The sequence below is a fragment of the Garra rufa genome, chromosome 2, assembly GCF_049309525.1.
Source record: "Garra rufa chromosome 2, GarRuf1.0, whole genome shotgun sequence".
NCBI lineage: Eukaryota > Metazoa > Chordata > Actinopteri > Cypriniformes > Cyprinidae > Garra > Garra rufa.
The window spans coordinates 22,465,360-22,487,089 of NC_133362.1; the positions used below are offsets into that span (position 1 = coordinate 22,465,360).

General features: G+C 36.3%; 1 protein-coding gene across 1 annotated transcript in view; it reads right to left on the reverse strand.

Moving 5' to 3' along the window:
• The window catches only part of spock2 (SPARC (osteonectin), cwcv and kazal like domains proteoglycan 2), a 43,011-nt gene that overhangs the window by 19,188 nt on the left and 2,093 nt on the right, over positions 1-21,730 (reverse strand). Inside the window, exons 2-3 of the mRNA XM_073833902.1 lie at positions 9,961-10,006; positions 933-1,047 (exon numbers count right to left, since the gene is read on the reverse strand). Of these exons, the coding sequence (XP_073690003.1) occupies positions 933-1,047; positions 9,961-10,006 (161 nt within the window). The remainder of the gene's footprint in view (positions 1-932; positions 1,048-9,960; positions 10,007-21,730) is intronic.

Consider the following 21,730-nt stretch of genomic DNA (forward strand, 5'->3'; position numbering starts at 1 on the left):
CTAAAAAAAAGTGGTCAGGTTGGAAAGATCACGTGAATTTAGCGGATGTACCGACCTAGTGTTTACAAAGCGAACGTGCAAAGAAAGTCGAATGCTGATTTTAAAGTTAGAGGAGACAATTAGAGCATTTGTGGTTAAAAAGTATATTAATCTTATTAATTTTTTTGTTTTGTTTTTTAGAAAATGACCAATCGTTTTGCTAGATAAGACACTTGTTCCTCAGCTGGGATCATATAAAACTCTTTAAAGCTGAATTGAAACTGCAATTTGGACCTTTAACCCATTGATCCTCATTGAAGTCCACTATATGGAGAAAAATCCTGAAATGTTTTCCTCAAAAACCTTTCAATTTATAATATAAACTAAGGCATGCTTGGTTATTGGTCACTCAAATGCACAGGAACAGTGCATCATTGGCCTGTTTTTTTTTATTTAAAGTCAACAGAATGTTCTCTGTAGTTAGTTGTGTGCTACAATGAGAACCACCCCCCTAAGGAATGGCCTCAGGAACAAGTTCAATTTGTAAAAAGAACAAACGTCCAGGGACTAAATCTGTGTACCTCACAATGTGCCACCTGACAAAACATGCCTGCTTTAATAAATTGCTCTTATTTCACCTCTATGAAAATATGACTTTCTCTTCACAAGTGAGTGAACATTTTCTAACACTTATGGAAATAAAGGAACCATAACAACTCTAATCATTTAAATTTCCTCTAGGGTCAATTTAAAATGTTACTCAAGGTTTTTGCACCATAATTCTAGGACCAAATTTGTATGACCCTGTCTCATTTTTTGCTGCACAGTTACATTCTGCACAGTGCCTAGAATGTCACCCAGTTTCTTTTATTCATACCTTAAAAAAACAAACACTATCCTGTCATGTTTTTTTGTTATATGCATGAAGACAGTCCTGTAACTGAAGGGCTCACCTGTGCTCCAGCTTTTTGCGGTTGACACACACAGCACGCTGGTACCCCTGGGCAACACACACCTTATGTCGGCTGCATTTGACCTTCTGGCAAGGATCTTTAGTGGTGTCCACATCTGCAATGGACAGAGATGTATCAAATAATCTGCTATGCATTCCGTTTTTTTTTTTTCTTTTTTTGCGTGTGTGTGTAGTTTTTTAGATGGTCCCTTAGATTTTAATATTACAACCTTTCGATAAATATTATAAATAATGTATTTAAAGACAGTATGAAATTTTTGCTGCTAGAGGGTACATATTCAAAACAAACAAAGAAACAAAGGCGTTGTTTAATAATGCTGCGATTGAGTGTGGCGATTAAAATTAAAAGATTTAAAACTAAAAGATTTATTAAAGGCTGAAAGCTGTGGAAGCAAGATGATGGCTGCTGAAGCAATTGCTAATGAGAGACAAGCACAACACATGACTCGAATTCAGCGGAGCACGAAGGAGCCAGAAAGTCCACTCAAAAAGAATATTTAATAAATCCACTTGGAAAAACAAGGAGAAAACAACCATATAAAAATGACATTAGACAGGAAAAATAAACTGGGGAAGGGAAAGGCTATAGGCTATAAATACTAAACAAACAAGGAACTAATGAGGATAATTAACTGGGACCAGGTGAAACAGAATAACTAATCAGGGCAATTCAGGAACATGACCAAATAAGGAAAAACAGGAACCAAACAGGAACAAAGACAGGGAAAATACAGTTGGTGTTTCCATGTTTTCTACAAAATATAACCATAAATCGAGGGTATATGATAGGCAGGTGACGCAATGACAGGGGGTGGGACACTAGTTAAAATCAAAGCCACTGGAAGGCAAGCCTGCGCAGGGAAGGATATCAATGGAGGAGAGGCTTTACTACGCTGAATAAACACCATTTAATGAATCGACAGCCTATCAGCTAATCTTCAACATGTTTTACACTAAACAATAGTTTTTGATTAAACTATTCTTAGAGTTTACCATGAAAAATGTTGTTTTATAAGAGAAGTCAATGACTTTTTATAACAGGTGGAATTTATCTTACAGCACTTTCCATTCATGCCTAGAGTATCTGTAAACGGCGACTGAGTGTCGCACAACTGACTGAAATTCAATGACGTAAAGGCTATAATGTCATTGGTTATCAAGGCACATGTGATCTAAGTTGACTGTTATGCTTTCTCCAAAAGAAAGTAATACAAACAGTAATAATTAAAATTGCTTGTTTCCCTGCTTCTTTCTTGGAAACATTTGGGATAATGTAAGTACACAAGTCAGCAAAAAATATAACACTGTTCTAGTGACTTTTAATATTTGAATCAATAATCTTACATATTGTGCCTTTAATTCCAATAATAGATTTAATATTTAAATTATTTATATTTCATTATCATTGGTTATTTATTTTAGACATTTTATTAAATGCTGCCACCACAGCCTGAATGAGTGTTATTTTAGTAACAGATACATTATTTTAGTTTTTACTTTAATTTTATTTAAAGTTTTAGTCGTTTTGTTGTGTTTTTGTCATTTTTATTATTTTAATAGTGTATATTCCATATAGTTTTTAGTTAATTTTATTTAATTTATTTTTAGTTATTTTAGTGCAAAAAGTTCAAATGAAAATAGGAAATGTTGCATTTATTATTATTATTATTATTATTATTATTATTATTAATGTAATGATTATTTCTGTTAACATTTTTATTTATTTATTTAAAATAACCATTTTTTAATGATTTTTGTTTTAGTTAACTAAAATAACCCTAGACCACAAAACCAGTCGTAAGGGTCAATTGTTTGAAATTGAGATTTATATATATAATATATATAAAGCTGAATAAATAAGCTTTCCATTTATGTATGGTTCGTTAGGATAGGACAATATTTGGCCGAGATACAACTATTTGAAGTAATCTGGAATCTAAGCGTGCAAAAAAAATCTAAATACTAATAAAATCACCTTAATTTGGCAATCTTGTCTCTAACACAACTAACAAACCTAAAGTTTAATCATAAATCTTCAAGGAAACTCCTATTTACACCAAAAGAAACATGAAAAGCACCCTTTGATTCTTATTGGAGATTAATGCAAAAGAAAAATTTTGCATTACACAAATTGAAAAGCACCTGTCCATTCACAACACTCCCTCTGCTGTGGTCTCAGCCTTGAAGCTTAGAGACAGAAAATGTTATTTTATGTTCTTCAGTAAGCCATCATAATTACACCTTATCTCACCTTTCACATATATTACAGACAAACTCATAATCCTCAATGCATGAAAAACAATATTTCAAGACTGCCAGATTATTGCGATCCATACACAATGGCACAAGGTTGATCAGTAAGCCTCACTTCATCGCAACAGGCTCAAGCAGATTAAAGAGAACACAAGAATAATGATGTTGCTATAGCAACAGTCCAACTCAAGAGTGAGGACTGATTAGCTGCTCGTATAAGTGAAAAAAAGAAACAAAGAACATTCTCTCTCTCTCTCTCTGTGTCCACAATCATTACTCTCTTTAACATTAAATATATCTTACGAACAGTGGCCCCATGAGCTTGTCTCTATAAAATGCATTATGAAGGTCTCCATGTATAAGCGCTGCCAAATTCAGCTTAGAGAGCCGCAGAGAAATCTCGTCCAGTCACCGACACATCGTCTCTTTCATCCTTTGTTTACACACAGGGCAGCATTTAATGTGATCATTACAATTGCGGAGTAGACGTAAGGAGCTACTGACTCTATCAAGCAAAGCCAGTGGCTGAGTTAATGCGGCTAATACACATCAGCAGCCAGAGCCACTTAACGTTCAGCATATCAGATCAACTCGCGGGGAAAGGTTCATGGAGATAAGGATGCGATACATGCTGGGTACACAGGAAAGAGAAAATACAATCACGCTGATAAATAAAACACGAACGCTGATTAAATAAAGACGTCTCCATTTGTTTTTAATGAACTGAAGCTTTGTATCCTCTTGATGGCCTTCTAATTCTGGTACAGGTTGACTCCACAGACTGCCGAGATGTTCTTTTTACAGGTACACACACTGGGAATGTGAAAAAAACATCTGCTTGTGATAAATCTGTCCACGTACTGGCAACACTCTGTTGACCTGTTAATACACATTCAACTTACAGGATGTGTGCAGCTCATACGACATTATATCATCATATATATGACACGGACGATTAGCCATGTGTCAAGCCAAAAATTAATCAGACACTAGATATAATGTTTTATATTTTTTTACTAGTGGGTGCAGGACATCATACTTCATTTATGTAAGTGAGGATAGCAAAATAAAGTTACCTGTGACATATTATACCCAGAATTATACAGTGGACTACCAGTAAAATCTGGGACCAAATATTTAATTTGAAACTTTGACCTGGCCATGTTTTGTTACATACCTTTCTATCAAAGTAATCTAACATTATCAAGATGAATTTGTTCTGACACAGTTTAAAGAGGTTATATGATGTTGCTAAAAAGAACATTACTTTGCGTATTTGGTGCAATGCAATGTGTTTACGCGGTTTGAGGTTCAAAAAACACATTATTTTTCACATACTGTACATTATTGTTTCTCCTCGCTGCCCCAACCTTCTGAAATGCGTCGATTTTCTGAAAAGCGAGGTATGCTCTGATTTGCCAGGTATCCGGTGCATTGTGATTGGCCGAATACTTAAAGCGTGTGACGGAAATGTTACTCTCACTACCATATTGTGATGCAGGTTTTCAAATGATGCATTTGTTACATCCAGTGAGGACATCATTACTGAATATAATGACTCATGCTGTCTTTTTACGTGTTTACGCCACGTAAACATAACACATGTCTGCATTTGTGATCATAGAAATGACAAACAAGCAGCATTACTCTACACTGCTCAAAACTCATCTTCGAATAGCCAGTAGCAAATTCTTTAAATATGAAAACGTACTTACAGGCTGTGAGCCAGACGCACCAGACTGTCCTTGGAAAGTTGGAATTGCCCCACTTTATAGTGTTCACAGCCACTTTGTAAGCTACACTCCCAGGTTCAGGAAACAGTCCTTCGTAAAATGGGCTGCACACACTTGAATATTTGCGTTGTACAATTCTAGAACAGTGCTGTAAATACAACTTAACCACTGATTTCTATGTGTGTACTCATTTGACAGCCTAACAACTAACTTTGACAAATAATTACTTTCACTTTCGCAATGAAACAGCATCTCCACAACATGGCGACGGTTGCAACAATACTACAGAATAAAAGTTTGGCCTTTTCCCTAGGTGGTGTTATGCAAATCTTCCCACACCGTGGGATTTGGCTGAGTCTTAACTTTTATAAAGAATATCACTTTGGGTTTGAGACTTTAATCTTTGCAATTTGACAGATCTTATATATGCACAAAAAGCTTGTAACACTCCAAAGATATGAAATCACACCATATGACCCCTTTAACTCTTGAGTTCTATTTTTTTTTAATATAGTGAATAAACCGTGATAACGTGAGAAATTTTGAAGGTGTCTGAACATTGCACATTTTGCATCTCTCCTTTGTCTGATACACCCATTTCAAGTCTTGGAGTCTCTACTAATGAGCTGATCATCTGAATCAGGTGTGTTTGATTAAGGAGACATGGAAAACATGCAGTGGTGGGGGGCCTCCAGGAACTTGGGCGGGAACCACTGGTTTAGGGTAACTTTGAGGGTTATTTATTTATTTGAAATGATGTTTTATTTTGCAAGGTTGCATTAAATTGTGAATGATTTTTAAAGGATAATTTAACACCGACTGGACAAGACTGGAGAAATGGCTGTTGAAAATTCAGCTTTGCCATCACAGGAATAAATTACATTTTTATGGTGCTTCATCAGTCTGCCATATTGGCGGCACAGGACATAAACAATGCCACTGAACCGAACAATACTTGCATATTTTGCTGATTATTGCTGATTGACAAATAGTCAATTGTTGCCATGTTTTAGGCTGTACTAATCGGCCGGATCGGGAAAAACATTTGGAGTACTATAGACAAAAGTTACAAATCAAGAAGAAGAGTGCAAAAAAATGAAGAACAAAAGGAGTTTGTGGTTGGCCATACTGAACTAGGATTTCCAGGGAAGGAATCTTGACAACATTCATGTTTGTTTTTACCATTTCTGGTCAGGAAGGTGAAATATTAGGCTAATATCTTAATTAATACTGCTCGTCTGTATTTTTACCACCTATTAACTTCGGTTTGTCAAAATATTGCGCCATTTTTTTCTTACTAAGTCCACTTCCACACATTTTTTTTTGGTTTAGAGAGCACAAATTACAATATATTCGATAATACATTAACCACGCAATCCATTTTGTTGTTTACATTTGTGTATCTCCAATTTGGCCGCGCTTCCGGGTAACTGACCAAAATGTGACATATATGCAAACCCTCTTCTAAATACTATTATTAAATACTACTATTATTTATATAAAATATAAAGAGACCAAAATACTGGCCATTATATTTACTCAAAACAAATTATATCTCCTGTTTAACCAGTAGAGACATCAGAGCCAGCGACAAATTCCAGAGGAACTGTCCAAGGTAAAGCTGCTCTCAATGGCTTCATGAGCTCTCAAATATTGAAGCAAATATACATTTTCTTTATTAACAAACCATGTATTTGACACCTAAACAAGTACATTCCCACCTAATAAACTTTTAAAATATTCTGTGACACAAAAACAGTATTATTTATAAAATTTTGGTAGATTTGTTTTTATATAGACTTGAGCAAGTATCGTGACTGGTGTTCTGAGAAAAAACTACTGTCACAGTAGATTCATCATAGATTTGTCGTGAAGTTGCTTGACACCCGCTGCGTTTATAACTTGTAAAATGCAAATTTGTTCCTCATTAAAAAGGTAAGGACCAGTGCTACCTTCCAAGAAGACACTGTAAATAAGGCTCTTTGGGAATTTCGGCTGCTTTGGAATCTGATAGCCTGAAACGCCTGAAAACCGAAACATGGAGAGCAGATGCTTGTGAAATATCAGACTATAAATAAAGTCTTACAAGGCCAATTAGACACCAACATAAAGTAAATAACTGATACTATTTAACTTTTCTTCTACACTGCAGATTTATCTAATCTACTTCCCATCATGCCACAACAAGGGTGTATTTTAATCTTGAAACTTGTTGGCCATAGCAATCTCTTTAATATATTTCAAATAGATTTCCTTTCACTTTTAAAATTCTTTCAGAACCTCTTTAGACTTCTTAGCTCTTTGCAAAATATAAGGGATTGTGACATTTTAAGATCAGTGAACCGCTTCTTGTTTTTCTCTTTGAAAGAAGAAAGGATCTGAATTGGACTGATGCCTGCACTAGCTGCTTTTAAGTGTTTTAACATCATGTTTCTTGGGGTGTTGAGGCCTGGGACAAATCTCTTTTATCACTGCCTCATTAATTATCTCATAAAGGAGACAGAATGCATTCAATGCAGTAAGAGAAATAGGTTTCATTAATACATTTTTGAAAATAAGTATGTGCATATATTTATGTGTACACGTTTTTCAATTCCACTTCACTACTTTCTAAAAAAGTTAATAGTTAATAGAAGTTTAAATTTTTAAAAACTAGTCTTGAGATCTTGTGTTTTTACCTCAATCAATTTTTAGGATTTTTAAAGCTTAAATGCCTTCTGTGCGAATGGCCTCTAAGAAAAGTCTAAAAATAGGGTACAATGTATTGTTATTTTGAATAAATTTTCAGTATTTATTTTTCACAGGTGTTTTACACATATTTTGAACTACTGTTAAATGTCTGTAACCTTAACGGATACTGTCCTGGAAGAAAATTACCAATACCTTTTCCATTTTTCTATGGATTTTTTTCTCACAGTATATTGTCATATAAGTTCCAGGTGTCCCCAGAATGTAACTGTGAAGTTTCAGCTCAAAATACCCCACAGATAATTTATTATATTATTTTGAAAATGCCTATTTTGAGTGGAAGCAGAAACACACTGTTTTTGCTCCGCCCCCTTTTCCAGAATAGTGTTTGGCCTTTACAGCTAGTAGCTCAGATATTCTGGCAAAAACATCTGTTTGGTTTTGATTATCATGTCTATCTCACTAAAATCATGTTTTTTAAAGCCATATAAGTTTAAACTTCTGGTATTCTGAGGTCACATCTAAAGCACTCACATAGCAAGCGGCTGTCACACGCATGTGAGTACTAAGTTCTCTTTCACGTTGTTTTTGTAACTCATGTGTGTTTTTAACAAACTTGTGTGTATTTGACTTTCAAGTTCTCTTTCGTGTCTTATTGCGCTTTAACTGTCAAATACAGTTAAAGCGCAATAAGACATGAAAGAGAACTTGAAAGTCAAATGAGTTACAAAAACAGTCAGTTATGTCTATAAAGATAAACAGCTGGGAAAGAAATCACATGTTTACATTAGATCTGTGTGGCAGCAGTGTAATATACAGTTAATAAATTAATTAACCCACTGGTCTTTTGTCTCCTCTGAGGCTGGGACTCTAAATAGTGTTCTGTGCAGCCACTGACAGAACAGTTAGCATGCTTTGCTCATTTTGCTCAACTTTTGCCATGGTAGACTGTTGCCACGTGCGAAAAAACAAAATGGCAGCACAGTGAGTAGAAACGTGCAGATTAAGGCATGGTAACATTATATTAAGATCCCCTTCCTATGTCACAGGGGGAGCAAAATCTCAGTGGCTTGTTTTTTCACACACTTGCAGAGAAAGACTTCGCAGAACAAAGTTACAGGGTTGTCCTTTTTACATTGTCTGAATTGGTAGATGCACCAGGGATCTGATCATAGCACATAAACATGGAGAAAGTCAGATTTTTATGATATGTCTTCTTAAAATATCACATTTTAGCATTATATGTCTGAATTCTTGCTCTACAACTTCTTTGCCAAAATGGATCTGATAATAATGCCCTAATTGTCACAGAGAATGAGTTCAAATAATGAGTTTCAAACAAAAGATTTGTGGTGGGAGTAGCGACGGCTGTGCAAGAAGCTTTAGTGCCAGCTCAAAAAAATGGACCATCGGGTTCATGGACCTCTGTTCTTGGACATATGAAGCTTAAGTGGATTTGTGCTTTGAAAGAACAAAGCCAGTGTCAGTCAGTGCTAAATCAAGCCTCCGGGGCTCTTACTGGGCCTTCAGTGGAACTAGCAATTATCCATTAATTACATCCTGAGATATTTGCTAATGGACTCCTCCATTTTGAGGACTTCACTTCAACTGAAAAATCAAGACATAATGTTCAAATGTGCCCGGGCAGTCTCTTTACACCAGCAAAACGAGGAGATGACCTCATCTCTTGTGTAAGCAATTAGCGTTTGGCAGCCAAGAAGAAAAGAAGGGCTGTCTGCTGTGACAAACATACGCAGACCACGGTCAAGCCTTACCATTGAATAGTAATTACAGTGCTTGCATGCCACTGTTAGGGGTTTGTTTTAAAACACTAAATATTACATGTCTGACTGAAATAATTCAGTAATTAATTCAGATTAAAGCGCTTAACATGTCGTCTAACATGTAGCCTTCTTTTTTTAAATTAGATTAGCTAATACAATTTGAATTAAAAACAATAAGAACAATATCCTACTGATGTTCTGAAAATGTTCAAATCTATTCAAATCACTGTAACATTTGCATACTGAGTACTCTTTCTTACATGTATTTGCATACTGAATTGAGAATCCTAACTTTCTCAAATAGATTACACTGCAACTGAGTGGATTTTTGTGTGCTCAATCCATGTTGAGTATCATGACAACAGCAGACTTAATTTACACAGAAACAAAATGTAAAACTGTCACTAATTCTGAAAATCTACTCTGAATTTTTAACCTAATTGAAAATAAACTAGGTCAATGTGATTTGGGCGCTTAAATAGAATGGCTAAAAGATAATTTCAGTAAATGTAATAATGTGATACTATTAGTAATATTAAAGATGACTTACTTTCATTTGAACCTTGACTTTCATCCCATGATCTGATGTAATCGTCCTGACAAAAACAAAGAGTGACAGTCAAAAATACGAATAAACACATTTAGTCTACTGTGCATCTATCATCATTAACCAAACTTAAAAGTACAATACTAAGATATTTTAATTGTGAAATGCACTGGAAAAGCACTAATGGAAAAATGAGGGATGGAACTTGCAGAAAAAAAAATAGATAAACAAGATAAAAAGGGGAACGCTTAAATGAAATGTCAAACGAAGATGCATAAGCAACTTAGACTGCATAAGAAGTGGGTTACAGCTTTAATAGCGAATATTAGATCAAGCATTTTAAAAGAGACTTCAAACACAAGCAAAGTCATGATACAGCACTACTGACCTCCACTTCCTGGTGAAATGTGAGAAGGATGAATCAAAGACAAAAGAGAAGGAGACAGTTAGAGGAGAGCGATGCATCTCTGAGGAGCAACTATCAAGAAAAAAAAAGACAGGCTCCAACAGCTAAAAAACATCTATTCGCCTCCTGGGTAAAACGTTGAATATATCTTTGATATTCCCTCATGTGTCCTTATAAAAGAGGCAGTTGCCTTAAGATAATTATACACTTGGTGCTCATAACACTTGACATATTTCAGCACTCTGACTAATAATAATAACAACCTTTTTTTGTAAAGTTTACAAGCTTATTAGTGTCATCAGCAGTCGTTTATCTTTGCAGTTGTAGGTATAAACAAAAGGGGAAACTGCTTATTGACTGAATTTGGCTTTGTCAGCTACAATAGCGCAAAAAAATTATTATTTTTCAGGAGCAAATGTATAAGTCACAAGTCAAGTGGCAATACACATGCTTTATCACTCCCGAAATGTCTCACTCCTGAAATGTGGACCATTTTAAAATTACATTTCGTTACATATTTAACTTGCCAACCACTTTTGTAGGCCTTGATGAAATACATTACTGATAAATCTATTTAAGATCTGAATTAAAGTGAAAAAATGATATGATATAACCTTGTCAAAACAAATGAAAGACCAGTGGCTCAAAATTCAGTGCTGCATTGCTTTACTGCAACAGTCCCTGGTGCTTGACAACCTTGTTATTGATTTCCTGATACCTGCATTATTTAAGTCAGTTTTTGCTGTCTTGGCAAAGTAGATACTGTGTGGTGCACTGAGACATTAGATGTCCATATCAGTAAACATCGAATGGACAGAGTGGTGAAACCTCTTGAATTTATTTTTTATCTTTAGTTTATGCAAATTGAAGCAGCCACCCATGCAAACACAATCTTAAATTCTTGCAATATGCACTTTTTGAGAAGAGAGCTGTACACTCAGTAAGCGTGAAGTATGTGGAAAATATTGTGTCACATCAATGTGTTCCCCCTCTCTGAAAAGATGCAAAAATGAGTCAGAGTAGAGAAATATCGCTATGGCTAACAGAAATATTGCCACAACATATCAGCATCATCTAATTTTATTTGACCATCATCACAACACATCACCATCAAGATTGCTTAAAAGCTTAACATTTCTGTGCCCAGTCCCTTTTTTTGATAGGGATTTTTACTTCCGGAACCTGGATGTTACACTCTATATACAGTTTGGGGCAGGGTTATGTGTTTAACTAACCAATGGAAGTAGAAAGGAAGCATCCAGAGGAAACCTGTTTGGAAATAATCATTATTATTTTATCTAAGCTGCCGCTGATGGCTCAGAAATGACATACTTTATTTGAAGGATTAGTTCACTTTCAGAATAAAAATTTCCTGATAATTTACTATATTTGTCATCCAAGATGTTCATGCTTTTCTTTCTTCAGTCGAAAGGAAATTAAGGTTTTTTAAGGAAAACATCACAGGATTTTTCTCCATATACAGTAGTGGACTTCAATAGGGAACGACAGATTGAAGGTCCAAACTGAAGTTTCAATGCAGCTTCAAAGGGCTCCACATGATCCCAGCCGAGGAATAAGGGTCTTATCTAGCTAAATGCCATTTTCTAAAAAAAAAAAATCTATACTTTTTAACTAGGGATGCACCGATCATGATTTTTCACGGCCGATTCCGATACCGATTTTTTATGAGCAAGCTGGCCGATTCCGATACCGATTTCCGATTTTTCAAAAACAAGAAGTTATGCAAGTAAACAACATAAACAACATGTTTATTTAGTATTTAACAGGCCAAACTGGCTTTGGCTATTGAAACAATAGCATCTGACATCTGAAATTAAATAAATAAAAAAAATATTAAATTAAATACAGTTTAATAAGTAAAACATGTGCTTTTAGTAAAGTAAAACAGTAAGCCAACAGGCATTTTAATCTAAAATAATAATAATCATTCTTAACAGAAGCATCTCAGCTTTGTCACAAGTGAGCTTCTTTTTTCATCTATCACGTGAGAAGCTGAGCTGAACAAACGTTCGCTGTCCACGCTTGTGCAGGGCGCGGACAGGTACGCTCGCGCAACTTCAGCGAGCACAGATTGCAGATTGCAATCTTCACGTCCTGCTCACAGATTTCGAAAAACCTCCACACAAGTGACATGTTTCTGAATGAATCGAATGCCGCGGCTCACGTGCACACTTCCAGAAAAAAAAAACCGGCCGGGATAAAAACGAAAACCGTCCGGTTTCGATTTATGGCCGGTCAACCGGTGCATCCCTATTTTTAACCATAAATGCTCGTCTTGCACAAGTTTTTCGCCCTAACCTACCTTTCTGAACCAAAGTACACAGCAGGTTTTTTTTGTGTAAAAAACAAAAAAACACAATTTGTTGAGTCAACTTAAAATAATTTGTTACTCTGCTGACTTATAATTTTAAGTTCAGTCAACTCAAGTTTAGTCAACTAGAAGTTAAGTTGTACTAAGTGACAACTTAGATATTTGAGTTGACTAAACTAAACATTTGGTTTGTTATACTTGAAAAGTTGTGTTTGTTTCCCAGTTGCCTTAAAATTCTAAGTTTAATCAAATATCTAAGTTGTCACTTAGTAAAACTTAACATTTCAAGTTGACAAAACTTTAAATGAGTTGACTGAACTTAAAATTTTAAGGCAGTGGGGTAACAAATTATTTTAAGTTGACTCAACAAATTGTTTTTTACAGTGAGATGAAGAACTAACCGTGCATGATTTTTACCATGTGATTACACAATGCGTGAAGATGTGCATCGCAGAGGGATCGTGTAGACTCCTTGAAACCTGCACTGAAATTGCAATTTGGACCTTCAACCCACTGGCTTCCATTGAAGTCCACTACTGTATATGGAGAAAAATCCTTGAACGTTTTCCTCAAAACCCTTTCTTTTCAACTGAAGAAAGAAAGACATGAACATTTTGGATGATATTAGGGTGACAAATTATCAGGAAACTTTTATTCTGGAAGTGAACTAATGCTTTAACAAACTACATATTAATTTTATAAATCAGCATACTAAATGTTCTAACATTCATCAGTCCAAAATGTGATTACATGTGGATGTAAAATCTTGACACTTTGTTGTCTTTGAGAGCATTTCAGAGTCAGCAGCACTTGAGACCACAGTCTCGAAAGCAGTCATCTACAGATGAGCATCCTCTGTATCCGGAGTCAGCTCATCTTTGGCCTGCCGTGAGTGAAGGATGCCAGGACTTTTCCTCAGAGGACCCTGGTCTCATCAAAAACACCACAGAACACTTCAACCCCTCCTGTGCTGACTGACAGCTCTTTTATCCCTCATATCTCTGCAATGTAATCGGGCATGTCTGAACATGCACTCTGTAAATTCAGCTTTGATTTGGAGGCCCTTGAAACACCTGTGTATGTTTATATGACATACGAGTGTTTGACTGGCACCTGAGAAGAAGATGAAAAGTGATACACACACATACATGCGTGCCTGTGTTCAAGCAGCAGTTGGTGAGTGAACTAGATCTGTCTTTTTCACTCAAATTTGACAGCTACATCACAATGCAGAGGAAAATAAAGCATTGTGCTCCTGTGTTGCTGCTGCTACGAAAACATCTGCGAAAGTGACACAGCACAAAGATATCAGGGAACTAAAATCACTAAAAATATGGGTTTATTACTAGTGACAGTTTCAAAACTATCAAATGTACATGTACATATTATCATATGTATTTTCCTGTCATTTCACAGGTTTCATGTAACGTCATATCCTTCCACCTGCCAGTTATTTTTTACTAGGTTCGAACTAAGACAGTGATATTAAATGACAAAATCAGTATACAACTTATTAACGATGCATATATACACTTGAACCCAGAATGTGATTGCAATGAACGGTTTCATGTTAAGCGGCTTCCCATAGAAAACTATTATAAAGAAATGCTTAAAGGAATAGTTCACCCAAAAATGAAAATTCTGTCATTAATTACTCACCTTCATGTTGTAAGACCTTCATTGATGTTCAGAATAGAAATTAAGTGGGTGTTAATATATAACAAAGTGTAAATAAAGATATACAAGACCCTGCAGAGTTTTGTTGTATTAGCCTAATAATTATATTTTAAAAATATATATTAATATTCTCCCCAAACATGCACAGACATTCTTTCAAAACAGTGATGTATATTGTATGACACACATCCAATCAGGATCACTAGAATAAGTGCATTTAATTTGCATTAAATTTTACTTACCCCCATGTCATCCAAGATGTTCATGACTTTCTTTCTTCAGTTGAAAAGAAATTAAGGTTTTTGAGGAAAACATTCCAGGATTGTTCTCCATATAGTGGACTTCAGTGGTGGCCAATGGGTTGAAGGTCCAAATTGCAGTTTCAATGCAGCTTCAAAGGGCTCTATATGATCCCGGATGAGGAATAAAGGTCTTATCTAGCGAAACGATCATCATTTTCTAAGAAAAATACAAATTTATATACTTTTGAACAATAAATGCTCATCTTGCACTAGCTCGACCTCATGTGATGTAGGCAGAAGTACCAACCCAGTTTTTACAAAGCGAACATGCAAAGAAAGTCAAACGGCCTTCACAAAAAAAGGTAAAACAACGATGGACAATTTTGAAGTTGGAGGAGAAAATGAGATGGAGTTTTCTAAGAACTAACCACGTGTGACTTTTCCAACGTGATTACGCAATGTGTGAAGATGCGCATATGCATCGCAGAGCTAGTGCAAGATGAGCATTTGTAGTTAAAAACTTTTTTTTAAGAAAATGACAGATTTTTTTGCTAGATACAATACTTACTTCACAGCTGGGATCTTGTAGAGCTGAAGCTGCACTGAAACTGCAGTTTGTCAACCTGTTGGTCAAAATTGAAGTCCACTATATGGAGAAAAATCCTGAAAAATCCTCTGTTTTCCTAAAAACAAAGAAAGACATCTTACATGACATGGGAGTGAGTAAATTATCAGGGAATTTTCATTCTGGAAGTGAACTTCTCCTTTACTAAGCAGAAGCACTACTGAACAATAGTGTTCATCATGCGATTCTGTAATTTGTCCAAAAATTTTGGAGACATTCTGAAGCCACCTCTTCTCATTTGTTTGCTTGACACACTGCTTTCAGCTTATGGCCTCCCACCTTGTTGTCTCTTTAATTCTTGTAACCTTGAGGGGATTCAAGTTTGGCTGTGACTATTTCGCTTTTTCGGTTTCCACACATACTAGAGATTCGCTCTGACAAGTTTTCCATGCTTAAAATTGCTCCTTGTTGGAGGCGCACAGTGAAGCAGCCTTCCATAATTGATTAAAGCCGGATGGACCCTGGTGGTAATGACCTCACAATGGCCTCACACCTACGCGTTCATCACTCCACCGCCTTGCCGGCAATCATACAGGCTCCTCACAGTTCATAAACACCCCAGGCAGTGCATGATGCTGAGGACCCACACATCCATTCTCCCTTTGACTATGAATCTAATCGGCCGTGTTCCACAAGCCAAGAAATCAAGAGGAAAACAGATACTGTATTATATATCGGAACCTTCCCAACTATGTTTTCACTGTCACACCACGACTATAGCTGACAGGCAAGCACAAGCCTCCCACTTGATTTATGCATTAGGCCTTTTCCGACTGGGCTTTTCAGATTAACCGCACACGGGCACATCAAAACCACTGCTAACAGCCCACTCCCTTGACTGTGAACATATCCTGGCTTTCCTCATGTAGAAAAAAACCCTGCCATTCTGTTTTTGTAGAGCCAAGAGCGGCAGGCAGCTCCTCCAGGACAGAACTCCAAAGAGAGTGCTGACTTCTCAGTGAGAATGCCCTGAGAGCGTTTGTCACTGACTCATGCCTTTACGTGAAAACACATAACTGTGGGTGAAAGCCGTGTGGTGACTTTTAGTCTTATCTTTCGGAGACATAAGGGGTTACCGTGTGCACTTTGATGCATGAGAAATGTAACAAATTGAGATTGCCTGACTTCTTGAAGCCTGGCTCATTGTAAACAGATGAAGTGATCCATCTAGCACAGATGCCCAGCAGATACACAGCACTGTAATGTGCTATAATGGACAACACACAGATGGACAATGAGATCACATTGTAATATTAACAATTTCAGCAACTCAAATCATAGTTTGCCAACTTGTGCCCCAGGCTGCAACAAAATTAAGTGCCTAAGTGTTACACAACAGTTCAGTACATAAGAGGTTTATATTGAGCAAAGCCATGTTTGCACCAAAAACCGTAACTATAAAGATAACTACAATAATAACTATATTGGCGTCAACACCAGTAGAGGATTACGTTCTGTTTACTTTAAGCACGAGGTGCAGTTTTTTCATCTGCCACTTTAAATGGATAGTTCACCTAGAAATTAAATTCTGTCATTAAAAAAAGTGGTAATCTTGTAAATGCGCTTTAAAGACTGACACAGAGGAGAAGAAATTGTTGAATAAAGGTGTCACTTTTGTTTTCTTTGTACACAAAAAGTCACATGGACTATTTTAAAGATGTCCTTACTACCTTTCTGAGCCTTGAACGTGTCAGTTGTGTTGCTGTCTATGCAGGGTCAGAAAGCTCTCGGATTACATTAAAAATATCTTAATGAATGTTCTAAAGATAAACAAAGGTCTTATGGGTTTTGAATGACATGAGGGTGAGTGATAATAACAGAATTTTCATTTATGTGTGAGCTATCCCTTTAAATACTCAAGCTCTTTCAAATCTGGAAGATGTTCACTGACTGGAAAAAAATTCTTATTAAGGTCATTCCAACAATATTGTTCCTCTGTGCTGGTATTGTGATTATTGTGGTATTCTTATAGAATTATAGAATATTCTTATAGAATTACAACAATTATTACAAAAATTGTATAGTTGTCATCCTTAGCAAAGCATTGACTTACTTTTTAGACCTAGTTTCAAGCAAAGCCACAGGCAAATTATTTTTTGTAGTAGTGAATCAACACACCATAGTTTTGTTTAGTTACAAAATCAATTAGTTTTTCAATGAATCAGTTACGTGAATGATTCATTAAATAAATATGGTCACTTGTTTCAATCCTAAATCAATCGTCAGTAGGGATGTAAAAATATCAAAATCTCACGATAGGACAATATTATGATATGAAGTCCACAATACGATATTTATTGCGATATTTAAAAAAAAGACAAATGAAGAATTAAGTTTTTTACATTTTAAAGTTAAATTATTCTAATGCACTTTGAGTTCAAAATAAGAGCTCCAAACCATGCTCTCAACTAAGAAAACAGTCAGTCAGAAAAAAGTCAGTGAATTGACTTGTAATTGAACTTTAAAGGGGACTTAACCCTCTTTTTATTTGTGATATATTGTTCATAGGTATATTATTTTTGCTCTAATTTCTACATTTCAGCAATTCATACTGCACTTTTAAGTTTTTATTTTGATGGAAACGGCAGTAGAGCTTTTATTTTTTTATAGGAAAATTCCACCACAAATCTAGTGAAATGCTGTAATCATCTGCCATGGAAATAAAGCATAACTGGTGGCCGCTGTGTTCCCAAACATGCGCTAAACTCACAGCACATACAATGAACGAGTTCACTGCATACATTCACAGTAAACTGAGCTGTTCTGAGGCATGAAAAACACCGGATCACAAGCTGATCGCCTGAAGACTTGATTAAGGGATTAAGCCATATTGCCCTTTCGGTTTTAGTTCGTTTGACAGATACTGTGTCAAAGCATAATGGCCCAAAATAACTTTAAAGTGCTTTTATGTTGTATAAGACGTTTAAACATTTTAAAAACTACACATTTTGCCCAGAAGACCTATCGTTTCAAATCGTCATGTGACCACGATAAAATCGAGACAGTTTTGCTATTGCGATTATCACAATATTGATAATATTGTTACATTGCTAATCATCAGTATTTTTGAACAAATCAGTTGAGTGACTGGAACTAACTGTTGTATATATTATATGTTTAAACACTGTTGGCATTTTAAAAACATCCCAACAAGCATGAGTTTGGAGTGGGACTATATGGTAGTCAGACCAATGGCAGATGGGCAACACTAGCGGTGCAGAAATGACATAAAACACATTAGGATGAACTTTGTATTTTTCTTAATGGGATTTGAAGCGTCAAATTATCTCAAACACACCCCGAAACGGTTCAATATTCGACCTCTTCAGCGTCAATAACACTCCCACCGACACTAAGGGACCAACTGACAGCTCTGAAAGTAACAGTGAGAGAGAACAATACAGCGCAGGCAAGTGCTGCCTTTAAATGAGCAAATCTGACACTAGAAGCCGTCAATAAGGCATTCTGTGCTTGTGAAGGGAAGAAGTGAACGATTCAAATGCTGGGGGGTGACAGGCTCGACAGTTCTTGCCCCCCTCTGCATACCTATACAGAGCTTAATCCAGCCTCATTAATGCTAGAGGCAAAATGCACTTTAATAGGGTTCAGAACAAGTCACTTAAAATGAACATTTTCAAAAACCATGTCTTATTTCAAGTACATTAAGAATAAATGCCACCTTCATTGAGGATGAGCAGTCTCAGAGGCGAAAACAACACTGTCATGCTTGTATTTGTAATTGGATGCCCAGAACAAAAGCTTTTTTTTTTTTATTTGGCGGTTTTGGTAGGTCAGCTTGATCTTCAGAGAACACGCTGTTTGGTACCCAGACTCCCAAGGGCTGCAGGAAACAGTCAAAAGAGTGACAGAAAAGTAAGAATTGCACATATTGGAAAAGAAAATACATGTTAAAAGAGTTGTAAGACCAATTTCATGTCTGGAACCGGACCAAAGCCTCCAAAAATTAGCCTGGGTATGCCACGCACCACACCTGCACTCTCCAGATAAAAAGTCCAATTCAGCAAGAAAGGCCCAGACCCCAGGAGCAGAATGATGAAAGGCCAGTTTCTCTCCACTCAATTAAAGCCCACCTACACTCCTGGTCTATAGCCAAGACATGGTGCTTGCTGCAATGCCCTCTCTCGCTTTTGTCAACAGCCATCCTACCGCACTCAATTTCTTCTGCCCCGCAGGCCCGCGACCTCCTTCTCCGGACAATCCAGCCCCTCTCAAATGGTGCTGAGAGTGACAAGCAGATGTGCATAAACATGCATCCGTGTTCCAAAAAAATAAAAAAGCATGTTTGAATGCTGATGGCTGAGATCTTAATGGGGTATTTGGGTGTATCATCTTAAACTGCATTATCCGTAATTATGGACCATATGCTATGCTGCTCTGGCAGTTGCGAGGGCATTCCCACCTCCACAAGCATGCGACTGGAATCTTGATGTACCCAGGCTGTGACGGGCCAAGCGCTGATGTTCTCTGCGGTAGGTCTGCGCATCCAGTCGGCTTGTCAGTTGAGATCACTCACTTATTTTGACAGCCAAATATCAATGCATTTGCATACCACCAGGTTATTTTAAACTACATTCATCAGTGGCGAACACATACTTGCTTAGCTGTGCCAAACAAAGCCCTCGACAGAGTTCTGTCTAAAAGGGCCACAGCGAAAAATTTTATAAATTAAGAAAAAGACACACCTAAAGCAATCACAGGGAACAGGCTTCCTCCACCCATCCTGAAAAACAAAGTGTGCATTTTAAATGCGATGCCAATGAATGGTTAAATGGGAGACCATTTTCAGTGTAGGCTTGAAACATTTTTCCCTCATTAAAAATGTAGTGGAGGAATAACAGGTGCAAGCCGACACAGCGTTCCGGAGCTAAGGGAAAGCACTGATTTTTAATGAGCTTCTTCTACATCGAGAAGGGGGGGGGGGGGGAGAGCGTTTGCCAACCACCGGAGAATTGGCCAGAGCTGCTGGTTGTTTACTTTCAGTAGAATAGATAACGGATTCACTCCTGGATTCTCTCTTTAACAGCCGGTAAGGTGTGGGGTGAAATTAGACATTCGTTCACCCGCAGCCTCTTTAATAGCGTTCACAGATAATGATCATGAATGTATCACCCAAGATGTTTATTACAAAGAAAAAGTCCACCGAGCAAGTGCACTAAATTGATCCATTCCATCATTTCCTTTTTTTTTTTTATTCCCTTGAATTATTTTTATCATGTCTCGTTCATAATGTTAGAAAAATCTGATATATAGCTCACTTCAGAATTAATGTTGCAAAGGCAATCGTGAATGTAATTGTGTCCAACGGGGATTTGTCATTTTAAATGACCCAGTCTATTACATTCATGCCGTGTATTTGGTCTTAAATACTGACCATGAAATAAGATTTCATCTTACACTTGTATGGGAATAGATAAGAGAGCATAACAAAAGTGGCTCTGATGCAGTCAGTTGATCAGAATGTAATGTATTATATTCTAAATCACGATGATTTAATAAATAAATAAATAAAAATCTGAACTCAATGTAAATCGATAAACTGACCAAAAACCATTACACTTTGAAAGTCTTAAAACATAAGCATTACAAATCAATCAAACCAAAACTTTTTTTTTGCAATGACTCTTTAAAGGGATAGTTCACCCAAATACTAAAATTCAGTCATTAATTACTCACCCTCATGTCGTTCCAAACCTGTAAGACCTTCATTCATCTTCAAAACACAAATTAAGATATTTTTGATTAAGTAAAGTCGTTATTTTGTTTTTTGTCAATGTTCTTGGTACCTTTCTGGACCTTGAACGTGGAAGGACCCTTGCTGTCTATGTAGAGTTAGAAAGCTCTCGGATTTCAACAAAAATATCATCATTTGTTTTCTGAAGATGAACAAAGGTCTAACAAGTTTGGAAAGACATGAGGGTGAGTAATTAGTGACAGAATTTACATTTTGTGTGAACTATCCCTTTAAATGGACCTCAGTCAATATGTTAAAATGAGACTCTGACATACTTCACTAAGATTCCCATATGGGACCAAATTATGATGTGTGGTACAGCTTTGACATGCCCTGACTATTCTCCAAGGGCAGGACATTTTCAAACCAATGCCTTCACTTTAAAAAAGTCAATTTTTAGATTTATATGATCTGTGGGAAGGGTAGATAGATTGTCTGAAAGATCTTTGTGTCAGTTTCCACTTTTATGTATCATATCTCATATGATCTCATATATTTGACAAAACAAGGTAATAAAATCTATCCGCATACCATAACGGAACCCTTAAATTATCAAAAGGCCTGACAGCAGGTTGATAGTTCACATATTCACAGAATCTTTTAATTGACCATAAAATAAATAAAATAAAATAAAATAAAATAATTGACTACATCTACATAATATGAAAGAGCTACATTTCATATAAATATATATATATATATAATTTAACAGATTTAAAGGTTTAGTTCACCCAAAAAT